The 22,351-nt window shown below is 36.1% G+C and overlaps 1 protein-coding gene across 13 annotated transcripts in view; it reads left to right on the top strand.

Annotated features, from left to right (window-relative positions):
* Positions 1-22,351, top strand: part of MYO9A (myosin IXA) — a 308,394-nt gene that overhangs the window by 187,201 nt on the left and 98,842 nt on the right. For all 13 annotated transcript variants that reach the window (XM_063652720.1, XM_063652726.1, XM_063652723.1 and 10 more), the window contains one exon: positions 15,574-15,696. In XM_063652720.1, the coding sequence (XP_063508790.1) occupies positions 15,574-15,696 (123 nt within the window). The remainder of the gene's footprint in view (positions 1-15,573; positions 15,697-22,351) is intronic.

Here is a 22,351-nt window from a genome sequence, read left to right as displayed (position 1 = left end):
GGAATTGATGGGACACTGAATTTCTGAGTCTGTAGACCACTGGGAATTGATGGGACACTGAATTTCTGAGTCTGTAGACCACTGAAAACAAATAAATGAGCATTCAGTGGGCCCGCTTTCTTCCCCCAAGATGAGATAATGCAGTCTGATCTAAAATATAGGCGTTTGCTAAAATTCCTCTCTTCAGCATAGTGCAGAGAGAATCCTACTCTCAGCTTCACCCCGAGGATAGAAGGAACTGGAACACACTTAACACTTCAACCTTTTTAGCTGTGTCTAGGGGGAATGACCTCTCTCAAATGTTTTGAGGTAGTAACGGAACTTGGCACATCCTAATTTCCTGGAGGCAACAAAAAACAAAGGCAGCAGTTTGGACAAACACAAAGGTTTGAGAGGTACCCTAGAATTTCTGGCCAGACTGGTTAGGTTCTTCTACACTAAATAGGATTGGGAGAAGCTATTAGGTTATCTAATGTGCAGAAAACAACACAGAGGGTAAAGGCAAATGAAGAAATGGGGAAGTATGTTCCAAATAGAGAAACAAGATAAATTCAAAAAAATACCTGAAGGAGAAGAAAGAAAAAGTGAGAGAAAACACTTTCAAAGATGTAAAGGCAGAAAACTACTCAAGCCTGGGGAAATAGAACTCCAGATCTAGAAAATTCAAAGGACACCAAATACTGTCCATCCAAAGAGATCCTTATTAAGACATGTTGTAATCAATTTGTCAAAAGTTAAAGACAGAGTATTTTTTAAAAAGCAACAATGAAAAAGCAACATGTTAAATACAAGGGTCCGCCACAAGACTATCATCAGATTTTTCATGAGAAACCTTGCATGCCAGACTTAGTGGGATTCAAAATCCTCTGAGAAAAAAGACCTGCCAACCATAGTACTATGCCCAGCAATTTTGTCTTTCAAAAATGAAAAGGAGATAACAACTTTCTCAGACAAACAATGGCTAAGGGAATTCAGCACTGCTAGACCTGACTTACAAGAAAGTAGAACTCTACTTTCTTGATCTTCTTTCTTGAGAGTTCTCTAAAGAAAGTTCTTCAAGCTAAAGGACAATGATAATTAGTGCCATGAGAACATGAAAGCAGAAAATTCACTGATAAAAGTAAGTACACTGTCTAATTCAAACATTTTAATTATGTAATGCCAGTGTGTAAATCAATGATATCTCTAGTATAAAGGTTGAAATACAAAACTGTTGAAACAATGGCAGCTACAATAGTTTGTGAAGGGACACAAATTATAAAAAGATATAAAATGTAACATCAAAAAGATAAAACATGAAGCGTGAGTAAAAGTGTAGGGTTTATGCATGCAATGAAAGTTTAGTTTTTATAAGCATAAAATAGCCAGTTGTAAGTATATGACTGGCTTTTATGTAAGCCTCAAGGTGACCACCTTTAGTGGATACAGAAAAGATAAAAGGATGGAAGTCATACCGCTGTAGAAAACCATCAAACCACAAAGAGAAGACAGAAGTATTGGAAGAAAGGCTCTACAAAATGGTAAAATAACGAACAAAGTGGCACTAGTAAATCTTTACCTATCAATAACTGGTTTGAATGTAAATGGATTAAATTCTCCAATTAAAAGCCACAGAGTGCCTGAATGCATTAAAAAAAGAGAGACCCATCTATATGCTACCTGCAAGAGACTCACTTTAGCTTTAACGATGTACAGAGAATGAACATTAAGGGATGGAAAAAAGTATCCCATGCAAATAAAAGCCTAAAGAGAGCAACAGTAGTTATCCTTATAACAGACAAAATAAAGTCAAAAATGTAGATGAGATAAAGAAGGTCAATATATAATAATAAAAAGGGGTATGGTCATCAAAAGGATGTAACAATTTTAAATATATATGCACCCAGCATTGTAGCATCTAAAAGTATAAAGCAAATATTGAGACATCTAAAGAGAGAGATAAACTACAATACAGTAATCCTAGGGGATTTCAGTACCCCACTTTCAACAATGAACAGACCGTCCACACCAAAAATCAATAAGGAAACAATGGATTTGAAGAAAACAGTGGACGAAATGCATTTAATAGACATATACAGAACATTTCAGTCAACAACAGCAGAATACACATTCATCTGAAGCGCACATAGGACATTCCTCAGGACATTACAGGTATTGAGCCACCATGCCTGGCCAGCAATAGAAATTCTTTCATAAAAGATTAGCCCAGGACCAGATAGTTTCACGATGCAACACTACCAAACATTTAAAGAAAAATGAATACCAGTCCTATTCAAACTCTTTCAAAAAATTGAACTGGAGAGAATACCTCAAACTCATTTTATAAGGCCAGCATTACCCTGATAGCAAAGCCATACAAAAATACTACAAGAAAATTAGTTCAGCTACTATGGAGAAGTTTGGAGATTTTGCAAAGAACTAAAAGTTGAACTCCCATTCAACCCAGCAGTCCCATGACTGGGTGCATGCTCAAAGGAAAATAAATTGTTCTACCAAAAACACATGCACCTGAACATTCATTGCAGCACTATTCACAGTAGTCTTTGCTATTGTAAATAGTGCAGATATCCTCATCAAAATGCTATTACACCATATTCAATACAACATTCAAAGGATCATTTACCATGATCAGTTGGGGTTTATTCTTGAGATACAAGAATGGGTCAATATATGCAAATCAATAAATGTGATTTACCATATTAACACAGTGAATAGCAAAAACCATGCTGTCATCTCAACACATGCAGAAAAAGAATTTGACAAAATTCAACCTTTCATGGTAAAAGCTCAACAAATTAGATATAGAAGGACTGTTCCTCAATATAATTAGGCAGTATGTGACAAGGCCACAGCTGACATTATACTCATTGGTGAAAAGTTGAAAGCTTTTCTCTTAGGATCAGGAACAAGAAAAGGATGCCCACTGTCACCACTTCTGTTACACTTCAATTCAGTGTATTACTGGAACTGTTAGCCACAGAAATTAGGTAATAAAAAGAAATAAAAGGCATCCAGATTCAAAAGGAAGAAGTAATATTGTGGTTGTCAACAACATAACGTTACATAGAAAATCCTCAAGACCCCACTAAAAAGCTGTTAGAACTGATATATAAATTCCGTAATGTACTTCAGTAATGTTTCAGGATACAAAGTCAACATTCAAAAATCAGCAGTGTTTCTTGCTTTTTTTTTTTTTTTTTTTTAATAGAGACAGGGTATCACTCTGCCACTCAGGCTGAAGTGCAGTGGCATGATCGTAGCTCACTGTACCTTGAACTCATGGGTTCAAGCAATCCTTCCACCTCAGCCTCCTCAGTAGCTAGGACTGCAGGTGCATGCTACCACATCTGGCTATTAAATTTTTTTTTTTTTTTTTTTTTTTTTTTTTTTTGTAGAGATGGAATCTTCTTTCTCTGTGTTGCCCAGGCTGGTCTTAAAGTCTTAGCCTCAAATGATTTTCCTGCTTTGGCCTCTTAAAGTACTAGAATTACAGTCATGAGCCACTGCACCCAGCCTAAAAATCAGTAGCATTTTATAAACTAAAAATGAACTCTCTGAAAAAGAAATTAAGGAAACCATCCCATTTACAATAGCATCAAAAAATATAAACTATTTTATAGTAAATTCAACCAAAGAGGTTAAAAATCTGTATACAAAAAAATCATAAAACATTGATGAAAGAAATTGAAGACAACACAAATGAAAAATGATATCCTGTGTTACTGGGTTGGAAAAATTAATATTGTTAAAATCTCCATGTTCCCCAAAGTGATTCACTGATTCACTGCAATCCCTATAACATTCCATTTTCATTTTTCACAGAAATAAAAAAAAGCCTGAAATTCATATGAATACACAAAAGACCCCAAATAACCAAAGCAATCTTGAACAAAAAGAACAAAGCTAGAGGCTCACACTGTCTGATTTAAAAATATATTAGAAAGGTCTTGTAATCAAAACAGCATGGAGCTGGCAGAAGAAAATATACATTAACCAATGGAAAAGTATTAAAAGCTCAGAAGTAAACCCGTACATTTATGGTCAGTTGACTTTAAACAAAGGTGCCAAGTACACACAATGAGTAAAGTACAGTCTCTTCAATAAATGATGTTGGGAAAACTGGATATCCACATGTAGAAGAATGAAATTGGGACCATATCTCACCCCACATAAAAAATCCAACCCAAGTAGGTTAAAGACTTAAATATAAGACCTGAAACTGTTAAACTTGAACACAGGTTTGAGCTGTGCAGGTCCACTTATACATGGGTTTTAAAAAATAAATGCAGTCATCCATATCAGCGGGATCTACATCTGCGACCAAATGTGGATCAAAAATATGGTATTTGTGAGATGCAAAATCCACCCTTATGGCGGGCCAACTTTTTGTACCTGTGGGTTCTGCAGGGCCGGCCATGGGATTTGAGTATGTACATATTTTGTTATCTCAGCGTGGTTCTGCAACCAATCCCCACGGATATTGAGGGACAATTATAGAATAAAACATAGGGGGAAAACTCTTATGACATTGGTGTGGCCATTGATTTCTTGACTATGACCCCCAAAACACAGATAACAAAAGCAGTAATAGACAAATGGGATTGCATCAAACTCAAAAGCTTCTGCACAGCAAAGGAACTAATCAACAGAATGATGAGACAAACTGTAAATGGGAGAAAATATTTGCAGACTATGCATCTGGCAGTGGGTTAATGTCTAGAATATATAAGCAGTCCAAACAAATTAATAGCAAAAAAGCAAATAATTTAATTTAAAAATAGCCAAAAGACTTAGACATTTTGCCAAAGAAATGTCTTAGGGCCTGAGGATCAGCCTACCTGGCAGCCCCACCCCTGACAGTGCAACTCCTGTGATCATTGGATTTGTGCCCTCCCCGAGGGCCTGAGGATGGGCCCACTTGGTGGCCCCACCCTTGCCAATGCCACCCCCATGATGAGTGGATTTGTACTCTTACCCCAGGTCCTGAGGACAAGCCCACCCAGCATCCCCACCCCTGATGATGTTGTCCCTACAACTGGCTGAACTGGTGCATTTTGTGTGTGCCTTCCAGAGCCAATGGACTGGTGTGTATCCAATGATGCCACCTCTGAAACCTACAGAACCACTATGCTTTGCATGTGTACCCTGCAGGGTCTGAGGGCCAGGCTGTCTGGTAGCTCTGCTCCTGGTGACACTGCCTTTTCATTTGCTTGAACAACCATGCTTTGGACATACACCCTTGGCATCAAGATAGCTTGCGTGGCGGCTTTACCCACAGCCACACTGTCACCCAGGCTGGAGTACAGTGGTATGATCGTGGCTTACTGCAGCCTCTGCCTCCCAAGTTCAATCAGGTCTCCTGTCTTAGCCTCCCAAGTAGCTGGAAATACAGGCACATACCACCATGCCCGGCTAATTTTTCTATTTTTGGTAGACAGGATCTCACTGTATTGCCTAAGCTTGTCTTGAACTTCTGACCTCAAGCAGTCTTTCTGCCTCGGCCTCCCAAAGTGCTGGGGTTACAGGTGTGAACCACTATGTCTGGCCCACTGCACTTTAAAACAAACAAACAAAAACATGCAGAGTCTCATTATGTTGCCCTGGCTGGACTTGAACTCCTCAGTTCAACTGATCCTCCACCCTCAGCCTCCCAAGTTGCTGGGATTATAGGCATATACCACTGTGCATGGCTTGGAACTGTCACTCATCCCTTGCGCATGCCCCCCAGGATCAGAGGACTGGTTTGCTTGGTGGCATCAACATAGTACTGGTAAAGCACACCAACTTTGTAAACACCCATAGCCTAAGTCACTGAGGCAGTAACGTCGGATGTTGACTACAGGTAAAGAAATTACACAGAGACTACACTGCTGCACCTACCTAGAACCAAAGCTAAAAGCACCCTACCCATTTACCACCTTAGGATCCATCTACAGAAAATGTCTTCTTATGAAAGTTACCCCATAAAATTGGAAGAGGCAGCTGTTTCACCAAATGGCACAGGTCAATACAGGGACACAAGAAATATGGTAAGATAACTACCATGATAAAAATATGCAAAAGAATAAAACTCACTGGTAGAAGTAAATTCAGAATCCAATTTAGAACCGTTAGAGGTAATTTCACTTTCAAACTCAGAATATATTATTAATGTAATGGTGGCATATAGTCTTTTAAATCTCTAGTGTGATGGTTATAACTCAAAATGGTAAGTGATGTCTATAGCTACAATTAAATGTTAAGTAACACATGATTTTAAAAAGATGTAAATTAAGGCAGCAAGTTATAAATTGTGGGGGGATGGGGATAAGTCTAGCGTATTTGTATGCAAAGTTGTTATCTGTTTAAAATAGTCCATTATAAATACAAGATTTTAAAATGTAAGCCCCATAGTAACATGAAAGAACAAAACGACAGCAGATACATAAATAAGAAAGAGAAAAGAATTAAAGCTTAACTCTCCAGAAAACCACCAAAACAGACAGATAAATAGTAAGAGAGGAAGAAAGGTTATATATATATATATATATATATATATACAACTAGAATAATGGCAGGAGTAACTCCTCACCTATCAACAATGACCTTGAATGTAAATGCATTAAATTCTCCAGTTGAAAGATACAGATTAGTGGAATGAATAAGTAAACAAGACCCAATATATGATGCATTCAAGAAAATCACTTTTGCCTGTAAAGACTCATAGAATGTAAGTGAAGGAATGGGAAATGATATTATACACAAAAGAAACCAAAAGAGAGCTCAAGTAGCTATAGTTAATTGTCAGATAAAATAGACTTCAAGTCAAATACTGTAAATGAGACAAACAGGCCATTATATAATGACAAAGGGGTCAATTCAGCAAGAGGATGTAACAATTGTAAATATATATGCAGCCAACACCCAAGCACCCACAAATATGTGAAGGAAATATTATTAGCCCTAAAGGGAGAGAGAGATAGCAATACTGTAATTATAGGGGACATCAACACTCCACTTTCAGCAATGGATAGAACAACCAGACAGAAAATCAGCAAAGAACGATAGAGTTAAACTGCACTCTAGATACATGAACCTAACAGACATTTACAAAACATTCTGCCCAGCAGTTGTAGAATACACATTTTTTTTTTCTTTTTTTTTTTTTTTTGAGACTAAGTTTCACTCTTGTCACCCAGACTGGAGTGCAATGACACGATCTCAGCTTGCTGCAATCTCCACCTCCCGAGTTCAAGCGATACTCCTGCCTCAGCCTCCCAAATAGCTGGGATTACAGGCATGAGTCACCACACCTGGCTACTTTTTTGTATTTAGTAGAGATGGGGTTTCACCATGTTGGTCAGGCTGGTCACGAATTCCTGACCTTAGGTGATCCACCCACCTTGACCTCCCAAAGTGCTGGGATTACAGGTGTGAGCCACCACGCCTGGCCCACATTTTTTTCATTAGAACATGGACCTTTCTTCAAGATATGTCATGTGTTGGGCCACAAAACAAGTCTCAATAAGTTAAAAAATTTCAAATTGGGAGCCGGGGGTGGTGGCTCACATCTGTAATCCCAGCACTTTGGGAGGCCAAGGCGGGCAGATCATGAGATCAGGAGATTGAGACCCTCCTGGCTAACACGGTGAAACCCCGTCTCTGCTAAAAATACAAAAAAATTAGCCAGGCGTGGTGGCGGGCGCCTGTATTCCCAGCTACTCAGGAGGCTGAGGCAGGAGAATGGTGTGAACCTGGGAGGCGGAGCTTGCAGTGAGCCGAGATCATGCCACTGGGCTCCAACCTGGGTGACAGAGTGAGACTCCATCTCAAAAATAATAATAATAATAATAAAAAAATTTCAAGTTGGGGAGTATCTTTTGTGACAAGGGATTAAACTAGAAATCAATAATAGGTTCTTTAGAAACTATATGCAAATAGTTTTTAAACAACATGCTTCTGAACTACAAATGAGTCAAAGGAGATACTAAAAGGGAAATTTAAAAAAATTTAAAGAAATGAGAATGCAAATGCAATGTACTAAAACCTGTGGTCTACAACAAAAGCAGTTCTAATGGGGAAGTTTATAGCAATAATTGTCTACGTTAGTAAGTGAGAAAGATCTCCAGTAAACCACCAATAACATTATTCCTCAAGGAACTAGGAAAAATGAGAACAAAATAAACCTTAATAGAAGAAGAGAAATGATAAAGATCATAGCAGAAATAAGTGAAATAGAGGCTTAAAAAATACAAAACGTTACTGAAATTAAGAGTTAGTGTTTTGAAAAGATAAAAATTGACAAATTTCTAGCTAGACAAAATTTTAAAAGGAGAAGATTCAAATAAATTCAGAGATGTGAAAAGGTGACGTTATGACTGATGTTACAGAAATATAAGGGATCATAAGAGTCTATTACTAACAACTATAAGCCAACTATTTGGAAAACCTAGAAGAAATGGGTAAATTCCTAGTCACATACAACCTACCAAAATTGAATAATGAATAGAAAATCTGAAGAAACCAGTAACAACTATGAGTTCAAATCAGTAATAAAAAGTCTCCCATCGAAGAAAAGTCCAGTACATGACAGCTTCACTGCTCAATTCTACCATACATTTGAAGAAGAATTAGTCTCAGTCCTTTTAAAACTATTTCAGAAAAATGGAGAGGAGAGAATTCTTCCAAACTTATTTTCAAGGCCTTGATAAGAAAACCAGACAAGAACACAACAAAAAAGAAAATTATAGGACAGTGTCTCTGATTGAACATGGATGCATAAATCCTCAACAAACTACTAGGAAACTAAATTCAATAGCACATTAAAAAGATAACATCATGACTAAGTGGGATTCATCCCAGGGATGCAAGAATGGTTTAACATACGCAAATCGGTAAATGTGATACATTAACAGAATTAAGGGAAAAAATTATACAGTTATTTCAATAGACACAGATAAAACATCTGACAAAATTCAACACTCATTCATGATAAAAACTCTCATGATCTAGACAGAACGAATGTACCTCAGCATAATAAAGACCACATGACAGTCTCACAGACAGCATACTAAACAAAGAAAAATGGAAAGCTTTTCTTCTGTGATCTAGAATAAGACAAGGATGCCCGCTTTCACCACTTTATCTATTCAACATAGTACTGGAAGTCCTAGCCAGAGCAAGTAAGCAAGAGAAAGAAATAAAAGGCATACAAATTGGAAAGGAGGAAGACACTAACTTAATTATCTAATGTTAAGTACATTAGTAATTATCAATTATATAGTGCTTGATATTTGTACATATTTGCTCCCCAGGAATTAAAAACTGGCTACTTAATGAATGCTAATTAAAATTAAAATGTCATATTGTTTTTAAATAAAAGGTTTCTTTTAACCATAACAACAACAAAAAGCCAAACTCATAGCAGTATATAATAGAGTTATGATTCCCAAAGGTTTGGGGTGTAAGGGTGGGATAGGAAAGGGACAACACTGGTCAAAGGATAATGTTTCAGTTAGACAGGTTCTAGTGATCTTTTGTGTAGCAAGTTGAATATGGTTCATAATAATGTATTATATATTTCAAAGTTGCTATACAAGTAAATTTCAAGTGATCTCACCACAAAGAAATAAGTATGTGAGATATTTTATTTAGCCTGATTTAATCACTACTCAGTGTATACATGTGTCATAATATCACATTGTGCCCCATAAATATATACAATTATTATTCGTCATTTTAAAAAAGATGAAAAACCAAAAATATACAGTGACCTAAAGTAGATTAAAGATTGCCAGAGGCCGGGTGCGGTGGCTCACGCTTGTAATCCCAGCACTTTGGGAGGCCAAGGTGGGCAGATTGCCTGAGCTCAGGAGTTCGAGACCAGCCTGGGCAACATGGTGAAACCCTGTCTCTACTAAAAATACAAAAAATTAGCTGAGCATGGTGGCACGTGCCTGTAGTCTCAACTACTCAGGAGGCTGAGGCAGGAGAATTGCTTGAACCTGGGAGACGGAGGTTGCAGTGAGCCAAGATCGTGCCACTGCACTCCAGCTTGGGCGACAAAGTGAGACTCCACGCTCGAAAAATAAAAAAAAAAAAGAAAAAGATTGCCAGGAAGCAGCATGCAGTGTTTAGGGAAAAAAGAGGACTTGCAAAGTGGGAGAAGGAACAAAGAAAGCATTAGGGGCTATGGATATGTTCATTATCTTGATTGTGGTGATGGCTTCATAGCTATATAAATATGTCATAACTTACAGTGTATACATTAAATATGTGCAGCTTATTTTGTTTCAGTAAAGCTATTGGAAAAAAGATCATTGAGGGAAAGGAATTTAGACTTATACTAACTTTTTGACCTTTTTACTTATTGAATATATATCTTTTAAACTTCTTACTACTTTTAATTCATTTTAACTTTTTATTAAAAATATCTTCTGTTTACACAGTCTATGCTAGATAAGATATATCCCTATCCTGAGGAATTGTTTGAGTATATAGTAGGAGACCAAATATCCTCAACTAACTAATTTCGTCTCAGACTAAGTTCTCTATTTAAGAAGTAGGGATGAGTTAGGTAGGGATGGAGTGCGGGAGAAGGAGTGGGTGGAAGGGATGACATCTAGGTTGGGTTTTGCAGGATAAGTCAAAATGATCTGAGATCCTTGTTATTACAGGAAGCCTTTCCATCAAACCTCTTGACAGGAGCCACAGTCAGCACTTAGTTTGTACAACTGTGTCTCTGAGATGACACACAGCTCTTCCCTTTTGGATAACAAGTTAGCCTAGTTTGCTTCAGACAAGCATCCACTTGAAATGCAGAGGCAGCTTTCATGAGCTCAAGTTCATCCTTCCACAAGATGATAGCTCTGTTTTGGTAATACTTTCCCATTTTTCTTGTTAGAATTTATTCCCTCATAACTTGAAACTGTCACCTGTATTAGATCTACTTTTCTAACATGACCTATTTTTTTTAGTTACATTGTTTTAGTGACAGCTGCATTGTCCAGTTATACATTTGTACTTTGATGTCTTCCTTGTCTCAAAATTCATGCTCAAACTAATTTTACTGTGTTGCTCCCCTAGTACATTTTTATAGTCACTTGGGCTCAAATCTTGAAGTTACTATTTTTTTGAGACAAGGTCTCACTCTGTCACCTAGGCTGGAGTGCAGTGGCACGATCTTGGCTGACCGCAACCTCTGCCTCTTGGGTTCAAGCAGTTTTTGTGCCCCAGCCACCCAAGTAGCTGGGATTACGGGCACGCATCACCATGCCCGGCTATCTTTTTTTTTTTTTTTTTCCCACTAGAGACAGGGTTTTGCCATATTGACCTCACTGGTCTCCAACTCCTGGCCTCAAGTGATCTGCTTGCCTCGGCCTTCCAAAGTGCTGGGATTACAGGTGTGAGCCACTGTGCCCAGCCTTGAAGTTAATTTTATTACCCATTTTAGTCCTTTTTAATAACATGAGAAATGCCTTAGTTTGTTTGGGCTGCTATGATAAAATGTTTTAGATTGGGTAATTTATAAACAAAAGAAATATATTACAGTGCAAGAGGCAGGGAATTTCAAAATCAAGTTTTCAGAGTTGATGTCTAGTGATGGTCCATTCCTCATGGAATAATACCTTCTATGTGTTTTAACATGGCAGCTTTTTTGGGCCTCTTTTATCAAGGTACTAATACCACTACCCAGCTACTTCCCAAGGGCCCCTCCCATTCACCTCTTAATACTATCACACCAGGATTAGGTTTGAATATATGAATTTTGGGAGACTCAAACAGTTAGACTATATTCAAGCAATATCTTATTAATCTTTTTGCCTACAGCACCTTGCACAGCAAGTGGTAGATAATTGTTGAAAAAAATAATAAACTGGTTAACTAAGCTTAATAAACTCAACCATAATGATGGAATTAAGAAAGGAATGAAGTAGACAAGGAACTGAAGCCCTAAGAAAGGAAATAACTCTGTATCCCTTTACCTCTAGATTTATGGTCCTATTTTATCTTTTTTTCATAAATCTTATGCACGATTGAATTATTTTTTAATGTCCTAATAGCCTGGACTTGAATGCAGTGTATCCCTAGCACTTACAACAGAGTCTGACCTTTAGTAATGACTCTGAACATTTGTTGATTGACCAGGTTATTGTTAGGTATATGGGAAGAAGTCTGGTCTCCACTTGCTAGGGAAAGCATTGCTCAAAGTTCATTAGTTGCTAGCTTTTTTTTTTTTTTTTTTTTTTGAGATGGAGTCTTATTCTGTCGCCCTGGCTGGAGTGCAGTAGTGCGATCTCAGCTCCCTTCAACCTCTGCCTCCCAGGTTCAAGCGATTCTCCTGCCTCAGCCTCCCGAGTAGCTGGGATTATAGGCACCTGTCACCATGCCTGGCTAATTTTTGTATTTTTAGTAGAGATGGGGTTTCGCCATGTTGGCCAGGCTGGTCTTGAACTCCTGACCTCTGGTGATCCACTCTCCTCGGTCTCCTCACGCCTGGCCAGTTGCTAGGTATTTAATTCATTCAAACTAATATTTATTGAATCCTACTCTAAACCAGACAGTATTTTAGAAATTGAGGGTATAGGGATGCACAGTACAGTCAGAATCCTTTGGGAGGTTATCTCTTATTTATTTTTTGTTTTTTGAGTCAGGGTCTCGCTCTGTCACCCAGGCTGGAGTGCAGTGGCGCGATCCCAGTTCACTGCAGCCTCTGCCCCCTGAGCTCGAGCAATCCTCCCTTATCTCCACCTCCCGAATAGCTAGGACCGCAGGCACTCGCCACCACGCCTAGCTAATTTTTGTACTTTTAGTAGGGATGAAGCCTTGCCATGTTGCCCAGGCTGGTCTCCAACTCCTGAGCTCAGGTGATCTGCCTACCTCAGCTGTTCTGGGATTATAGCCCTGAGCCACAGTGCGTGGCACTCCAGGAGGTTATTTTTTAGAGAAAAAGAAGACAGTATACAAATTAACAAATAAATGAAAAAATAATTTAGGTGATATTATGTGCAGTGTTGAAAATTAAGTGACATGTAATTGACATAGAACTGGGCTATTTTTTAAGTATTTAAGAAAGAGCTTTCTGAGAAAGTTACATTTAAACTACAAATTCAGTGCCAAGTAAAACCAAGTCTTGTGAGGGCCTGGCTATAGAGTATTCCAAGCAAATGAAAAAAATTGGAATGACTCTGAGGCGGAAATGAATGTCATGTTTGGTTTTTCAAACTTTTGCAATATACATGACAGCAAAGATTTTTTAATAGTTATTTTATTTTACATAGTCCCTCTGGTGTTTTTTTTCATAGTGAAAAACAATTTAAACTTGAACTTTATTTCCAAGGTCTTTTTCTCAATAGTGTCTTAAAAGTGGAAGTGGGGGAATTATTTTAGGCTTCAATGCTAATTTGTTTTCACATGTGGGTAACCTATAAATTATTCTAATTGATTCTTGACCAGTATGAAAAATTACTTTTCATGAATATACATACCGTGAAGCTGTGATAATTCAAAAGTGCCAATAAAAGTAAAACAAAAACTTTCTAATTAGCACAAATGCCCTTTTTACATGTATGTTGTTTTACATGGCTTTTTTTTTTATCAATAGTGCTTGCAAATATTTTCCCATGTCTGGAAATATAGGTTTACAGTAACTTTATGAGCTGTGGAGTATTCAGTTGTGTAAATGAAGCATACTTTATATAAATAATTCTATATAATTGCATATCTATAATTTTTCACTATTTTTTGAAGTATATTGTTATAAACAACATAGATCTTGTTTGATAACTCCTTAGAATAAATATCTAGATGTGAAATTTCTTGTCAGGAAAGTTATAATAATTTACATTCCTAAGAACAGTGAGTATATAGTATATGTCTATTTCCCCACCACCTCATGAATACTGGCTCTTGTCAGTCTTTATTGTATTGGCCAATCTGATGCAGAAAACCTCTTATAAAAGAAATGGCATTTTCCTTCAATACAAGTGAGATCGAATGGATTGTGGTTTTGTTACTTGCCATTTTTACTTTGAGAATTGCCTTGTCAGATAATCTTTGCCCTTTCTTTTATTGTGGTATCTGTCTTTTTAAGAATTTTTAAAAGTTTTTTTTTTTACATACAGATGATAAGCCTTTTCATTTGTAGGAAATAACATTTCCTTAATTCAGGTTGTTTACATGTGTGTTGTACTTCTTCAGTTTGCATGGTTTTATTAATGTTTATATTGTCAAAATAAATACCTTTAGACTTGAAAATTTGTCATGTTTTTAACACAATCTTTTGTTTCTCATACATTAAGATTTTTTATTACTTTTTAAATAACATAGTTTACATCTGTATAGATATATTCTTTTCATTTACAAACTCACTACCATAAATATTGTGTGGTTTAAAAAATTATGATTGGCTCAAAAAGCTCCCAAATACTTTTGTACTGTCTTTGTATACTTTAGTTGCTTCATGTCTAACTCCTATTTTCCTAATTTATGGTGTAGTATATCATGATGAGGGTTAATAGGGACTATGCTTTGGTTTTTTTGTTTTTTGTTTTTTGTTTTTGACAGAGTCTCTCACTGTTGCCCAGGCTGGTGTGCAGTGGCTCGATCTTGGCTCGCTGCAGTCTCTGCCTCCCAGGTTCAAGCAGTTCTCCTGCCTCAGCCTCCCGAGTAGCTGGGACTACAGGCACGCGTGCCACCATGCCCGCCTAATTTTTGTATTTTTAGTAGAGATGGGGTTTCACTGTGTTAGCCAGGCTGGTGTCGAACTCCTGACCTCATAATTTGCCTGCCTCAGTCTCCCAAAGTGCTGGGATTACAGGCATGTGCCACTGTGCCCAGCCTACTTTGTTTTTGTATATGTCCCTGGCATACCAACTGTCGCCCTGGTATTTAATTGTTGTCTCTGTGAGTCAGGATTGAGATAACAGAAATTACGGTAGATATTTTTAAGTAGAAAGGGAATTAAGTAGGCACTTACAAAATCATTAGAAGTCACATGTTAAAATAACATTTGCAGAAATGTCCCTCGATGTAATTAGAAAGCTAGGAAATCAGGAAGCTGTCAGTGCAGCTGCTACTTGCGATATATACTGCCTGTGGTGTAATGTAGCCATCTGGAAGAAACTGCTACAACTATTTGCTCCAGGGCTAAGCTGCATTTAGTATAGTTGTGATGACAACACAAATGTTCTGCACTCTGAGCATTTACAAAACTAGTGCCTGGATGCTGGAACCACAGAAAAAAGGTACATAAAGTGTGCATTTTTGCTAGCAGAAGCAGAACTAGTAGCCAGAGCCTCTGCCTCAGTTATACCTTCCCAGTTTCACATGTGGGCCTTTTATTAGTAAACTTAAACCATATCCAGAACTCTAGATGCAAGAGAGTTTGTGAAGTGTACTTTTCTTTTTAGCTTTCTAGCTTCTAGAGGAAGACAGGAGAATAGAATGAATGTTGGATATCAGTCTTTCATATTCATTACAGTCATTTAAGATGGGAAATGATCATATAGATAGGAAATGATGAAAACTGGCTGAGAATTTTGGCTTATTGTTAGATTAATTTATGTGAGCAATTTATTTTTTCTCTTCTTTCAGCACTTGCTAGAAGTAAATTCTTTAAAGCACCTGACAAGACTGACACTACAAGATCGCATTACCAAGTCTCTTCTTCATTTACACAAGAAGAAAAAACCTCCCAGCATCAGTGCCCAGTTTCAGGTTATTTCTTGTTTTGCTTAAAACAAATAAGAATCTGTATCTTTCAGATTGTCATTGAAAGGTTAAAGTGATCTGCAGGGTACTCGAATGGGATTTTAATTTATGTGACTAAAAAGCCATATATTACTGATCATTTTGGAAAGAAGAACCAAAGATGAAAAAAAAAAAAGTCAGATGCCTTTGTTTTTCATCCACATATGTCTGGATAATGGATATCTCAATATTTGTTATTTTCAGTGTGAGGAGAAAGCAGAAAATTGATGTTATAAACAAATCTGCCTTTAAATCCTGCTCTTAGATAATGTCACTGTTAGCATAATGATGTATGTTTTTTTCCCTGCTTAAACCTCATGCTGCTACCATTGATAGTTAACTAAATGAGGCTGAAGGTTTTTTTTCTGTGTATTTATTTTATCTTTGTATAAATAGAAATCCAGTTCTTTTTTTGGGCTTTTAGGAATAAATATGATAATAGTTAACCAAATTTCTTCCAGAATAATTTTTTCAAATTCCTTTTTAAATTGCCTCTTCCATTCTTCTCAAATCATCTATCTCCTAAGATCTTTTCATTTGGTAGATATTATGAAAGTAAGCAAAATATCTGGTAGATAACAATGCTTTGCATAATTTTACTCTATTTCATGTTTATATCACAGAAGCAGTGTTCACTGTTGTATAAAAATTTCCTTATTCATGATAGGTGTATCTGTGTATGTTAACACTTTAAAATGCTTCTTTTGCAGCTAGGATGTTTGAACATAAATTATCTACTAATGTATCATTGTATATGATCTTGTTTGATTTATAAGCACAGTTCTTCAAATTGTGGGCTAGAAATGTCATTTTATTTTAGATAATTCTCACCATAGCCTTAAAGAAAAATCTGAATCTGTGAAGGCTATTTGGTCACATGCTTTCTCTTTAAAAAAAAAAAAAAAAAAAAAAAAAGAAATGGAAGACCAAGAAGCCAAATAACTCATTATGTGCAAATAAGCTTAAAGGAAAGGGAATTGAGTATAATGAAATCACTGCCATGAATTTTAAAAATCCTTCTTAATAATCATATGGGTTAATGGCATTTGGTTGGGAAGAATGAGAAGATAGTGCTTGGGGAAGTCTGTCTTTACCTTGCTGCTGTCCTCACAATCCAGAGTCTGGATGTTCACTTTGTAGATTAGAAATGCAAAGATTAATGGGTTATAGAAAAAAAATCATGTTGAGTGATATAAGTTTATTAATATACAACATAAATATGAGTCATAAGCAGACTTAATACAATTTTTTAGTTTATTAGCATATTTCTTCCTGATTAGCAAATCCACATGGGGAGCCAAATACTGGTCAAAAGGTAATTTGGTGAGCTCAGTGTCTGAAAAGGGAACATTAATCTCGTGATTATGAAAGGTAGAATTATTAAGCTGTTAAGTGTCCTTTGTTTTGTTACCTTGGATGTTTTACAGATGCCATGTATACTGAAATCATTCTTTAATCTGAAGAATACCATATAGCTAGTACAATAAAAACTTAGTTATAATCACAATCCTATTGTGTCTTTTAAAATCGTTCTAAATTTACATATTCTCAATTTGTATTCATGAATTATATTTAATTTTTAGAAAAAGAGTCCTCTTTAATATTTCTAATCGGCCATTAAGTTATTACAAAAGTAATGAGTTAATTTTTGATTATTTAGAAAATATAGATGAGCAAAAACAAGTGAAAGTCATCTGCCATCCATAGATAATGACCAATGTACGGTATGTTTTCCAGGCCCTTTGCCAAAAATTTACACATACGCATTGTCTAATAGGTGTTGTCTAAGTTTTTCTCCAATTATTCTAGGATAATTACTATTATACTTATTATAAAGGTGAGGAAACCAAGTAACAGATGACTAAATTGCAGGTGGTCAAAATGGATGGCACCCAGCCGTCTTTGTGCCCTTCCTTGAATGCTTATTTTCATGAAAATGATATCATAGAACTCACAAAGGATTAATTGATATAGGAATTGCCCTTCTGCTATAAACAACCCGAAACTGGACAAAAGATATGAGTCAAATATTTTCAGATATTAGACAGTAAGCATTACGGGACTCCAATCTCTGAGAATAGGGGAAATAAATGAGGAAAGCCCCAGATTAACACCTAAAGATAATTTGCTATGGCTCAGGAAGAGGAAACCCAAACAAATGCCAGTGGTCTTGCTAATTGAAGAGATGGAGATAGAAAGGTAGAGGCAACTACAATTTGTGAGGCAGAGTAAAGAGGAGAAGGAAATTGTATGAAGAGAAAGAGCTAGAGATCTGCTGAGGGGTCTCCTTGAGTCTCTGTGGCTGACTACTGATCTGTGCATATGTGAGTTAAAATTCCATGAGATTGGGGAAAGAATGATTATTCTAATCACCTAAATCCTGTAGACCTAACAATTTCTGGTACTTACACAGGATTAGAGGAGTAGTTCTGTTCTCATCAGCCAGAGTGAAACGACCTTTTATTACATGAGGCATTAGGTAGAATCCTCAGAAAGACATTGTTTTAGCAATGGGACCAAAATAGTCCGAATGTAAAGGCTGCTCTGGCCCTGCTCTCACAAAACTAAAAATTAAGTCTTAAAAGAATCAGACTGATCCTAAGTAACTTAACAGCATGTTAAGAAAAATGTTTGTCACTCTTTAAAGGAATACAACAAAATCCAACAATGTAAAACACAGTGTCTAACATCCAATGAGAAATTACAAGGCAGGCAAAGAGTCAGGAAAAAAATAACCCATAACAAGGGGGAAAAAAAAATCAATAATCAGAGACAGACTTTAAAATGATGGAGATGATGTAAATAGTAGGTAAGAATATCAAATTAGCTATAATGTATCTTTTAAATATGCCCAAAGATAAAAAACATGAATATGATAAGAACAAAATAGATTTTTTATTTCGGAAGGTGATGACAGAGTCTCTGGACACTTCCTCAGGAGATGGAGTTGTTCTGTCCTCTCTTTCTTTCACTGCCTGTTGCAACCAATAAGGGCCATTTGTATTATGAAAATGAAAAAAATGAAGATATGAAAAAGACTCAAATGGAACTTTTAGAGATTAAATATGTAATATTTGACAATAAAAAATAAGCTAAATTGGATTAATATCTGTTAGACAGTTCAGAAGTAGTACATTTGAAGTCATAGTTTATTAAAGCCCAGAGAAAGCAACAAAGATGTAAAAAAACGAAAATAGCAATAACTTATGGAGCAATATGATGCAGTCTAACATAGATGTAACTGGAATCTCAGGAGAGGAAAGAGAGGAGGGCACAAAAAAACATATTTGAAGAAATAATGACCAAAATATTTTCTGATTTGATGGAAAAAAAAACCCAAAAAACTACAGAGCTCAAAGAATCTCAGTAAACCTCAATCAGAGCAAACAAAAACACACCAAGATACATTATATCAAATTGCTAAAACCGGTTAAAAAGAGAGCATCTTAAACTTAGCCAGAGGGAGAAAAGAGACATTTTGTGTAACTAAGTGAAGATCATCAGAAACTATCAAAGCCATAAGACAAGAGTGATATCTTCAAAAGACCAAAAAGTGAAAAAAGTCACCCTAGAATTCTATGCGTGGTGAATGTATCTTTTAAAAACTAAGGTTAAGTAGAGACATTTTCAGACCAAAAAAGCTGAGAGAATTTATTACCAGCAGATCTATAATATCAGAAATTTTAAACATGGAAGAAAAATGATGGGAAAACCACATGGAAATTTGAATTTACACAAAACATGAATAGTGCCAGATTGATAGAAATGTAGGCTAATATTTTAAAAATATGTTTTCTTGGACAGGCATGGTGGCTCACACTTGTAATCCCAGCACTTTGGGAGGCCGAGGCAGGCGGATCACCCAAGGTCAGGAGTTTGAGACCAGCCTGGCCAACATGGTGAATCCCCATCTCTACTAAAAATACAAAAATTAGCCAGGCATGGTGATGGGCGCCTGTAATCCCAGCTACTTGGGAGGCTGAGGCAGGAGAATCGCTTGAACCCAGGAGGTGGAGGTTGCAGTGAGCTGAGATTGCACCACTGCACTCCAGCCTGGACAAAAGAGCGAGACTCTGTCTCAAGAAAAAAAAAGAAAAAACCTTTTCTCTTTTTAAAATAATTGGCTATAGAAAACAAAAATAATAGTATATTGTGGGGTAGAAATAAAATATATATAAAAGTATCACAAAACACCTAAAGTGGGGCTAAGTGGAAATACACTGTTGTTAAGCTTTTACACTATACAGAACATGGTATAGTATTATTTGAAGGTAGACTGTGATAAAGGTGCAAATCCTAGAATAATCCTTTAAAAAAGAGTTAACGGTTAGTAAGGTAATAGCAGAACTAAAATGGAACCATAAAATATACTCAATAAAAAAGAGGAAAAAGAAAATTCAGACTGATAAATAGAAATAAGTAACAACATGGTAGACTATAATGTATATTTTCTGTATTATTTCAGCCTTTTGTAGTAAATTACCACCTTCACTATACTCTAAAACATTCCCTCTTGAGAGTTTGTCTTCTGCAGGCTAATGTTAGATTTTAATGAGTCAATCCCTTTGACCACCAAACTTTCAAAGTAGGTAAAGCCTTAAGTTATGACTGGGATGATACAGCTTGATCATAAAGAACTGTGCAATGTTTATGCATGGACCTGTATGTCAAAGTCTGGTCACTTCATAGCACTATGTCTCTACTTAGTAGTTTTTTAAAAGAAGTTTTGTGGCTTTCTCCTAATATAATCGGTCATACACATGCTGTTGCTTGTTATAGCTACTAAAACTTACTGGTAAAGCTGCTACTCCTCTCCATACTCAGCTGCCTAGGGATACAGAAGTTGCTAGGAAATATATCAGCCGTTATGTCAACAGTCAACATACTCTTTGCTTCAAGCGGTGAAAACTAAATTTTTCTCTTCCCTAGGAGTCTTTCTAACTGTAGGTATAAGGAAGATGTAGGATACATTAAGCTTGTTTTCATATTTGAATTGAATTCATACTTGTAAAAGTATGAATTCCCTTTGAAAAGGCTGATTGGTTTGAAGAAATTAACCTGCTTTTAATTATAGCTCTTAGAATTTAGTCATTAGTCAAATTAAACCCAAGCTGATATTCTCTGAACATATATGTATGTATTAAGTTTTCTAGAATAGCTACATATTACTTTTATAATCAGAGGAAAAGCCATCTAAAAAATAATGTATTTTTTTAAAAGATAGTTTATAGCAGCAGGAAGCAGATTGGTAGTTGCCTGGGGCAACTATTCAAGTGGTTATTGACTGCAGATGGGCAGGAGGGAGGTTTTTGGGGGTGATAGAGGAGTTCTAAAACTGGACTGTAGTGATAGTGGCATAACTGTGTAAATTTACTAAAACTCATTGATTTGTGAACTACAGTGTGTATATTTTAATAGTATGTAGATTTTATTCCAATAAAACTTTAAACCAAAAAAGTCACCGTTAAAAGAAGAAAAAGAGCAAGACTAAAAAAGGACTTGTATAATATGAAGAACTAAAAATCAGTGTTTTAAAAGGAAGAAAACCTAATAGACAAATGGACAAAAGTCTCAAATAGGCAATTTATAAAAGATAATATCCAGAAGGCCAATACACCTATGTAAAACCTGTTCAACATTATTATTCATGAGGGAAATGCCAATTAATACCACAAAGCAATACTATTACATACTTGCCAACATGGCTGAAATAAACTGATTATACAACATGTTGGCAAGATTGGGGAGCATTCAGAACTCTTATATGGTACTGTTGAAATGTAAATTGATACAAGCATATTGGAAAACAGTTAAAAGAGACAAGTATAAGTATGTTCATAGCAAAATTTTTCATAATAAACTGGAAACAACAAAATACTCATCTCTTAATGGATAGTTTAACGGTAGTATAGCCAGTATAGCCAAATAATGGATCACTAATATACAGCACTGGAAATTTACAAAATATAATTGTATGCAACAAATACAAAATAGTACATGGTGTATTTTCCATTCATATGAACTTTAATACTAGGTAAAATTAATTTATCATCTTAAAAGTAAGAATAATAATTACCCTTGGTTGGGGTGTGGAAATAAGAGTACATAGCTTATGTACAGTGACCTTGCTAAAGTCAATGGGATGGGACACAAAGGGGCTTCTGAGGTTCTGATTTTATATATATATATAAAAATTTGGGCTTTCGTTACAACAATGTCTTCCTTTTGTAAAAAGTCATAATTTATACTTATGATTTTAATATTTTATGTGTATTATTATTATCATTATTTTGAGACAGGGTCTCATAATAAAATGTTGCCCTGGCTGGACTCCAACTTCTGGGCTTAAGCTATCCTCCCTCCTCAGCCTCCCAAGTAGCTGTGGCTACAGGCATGTGACACTGTGACAAGCCCTATGTATATTATACTACAATAGCATTTGCAAGAAAAACGAATACTTAAAAGTTTAAAAATTTGTATGTTGTAATTTCACAACAGTAACAGGGGTCTATATATAGTTGTAAGACTTCTTTGTTTTACTTGAACTTGTGAAATGTCGACTCTTAAGTAAGTAGACTGTGACAAGTTAGGTTTGTATATTATAATCTCTAGAGCAGCTACT

This window comes from Pongo pygmaeus, chromosome 16 (assembly GCF_028885625.2).
Source record: "Pongo pygmaeus isolate AG05252 chromosome 16, NHGRI_mPonPyg2-v2.0_pri, whole genome shotgun sequence".
NCBI classification, from domain to species: domain Eukaryota; kingdom Metazoa; phylum Chordata; class Mammalia; order Primates; family Hominidae; genus Pongo; species Pongo pygmaeus.
The sequence above is the reverse complement of the archived record's forward strand: the minus strand, read 5'-3'. Positions and strand labels throughout refer to the sequence as shown.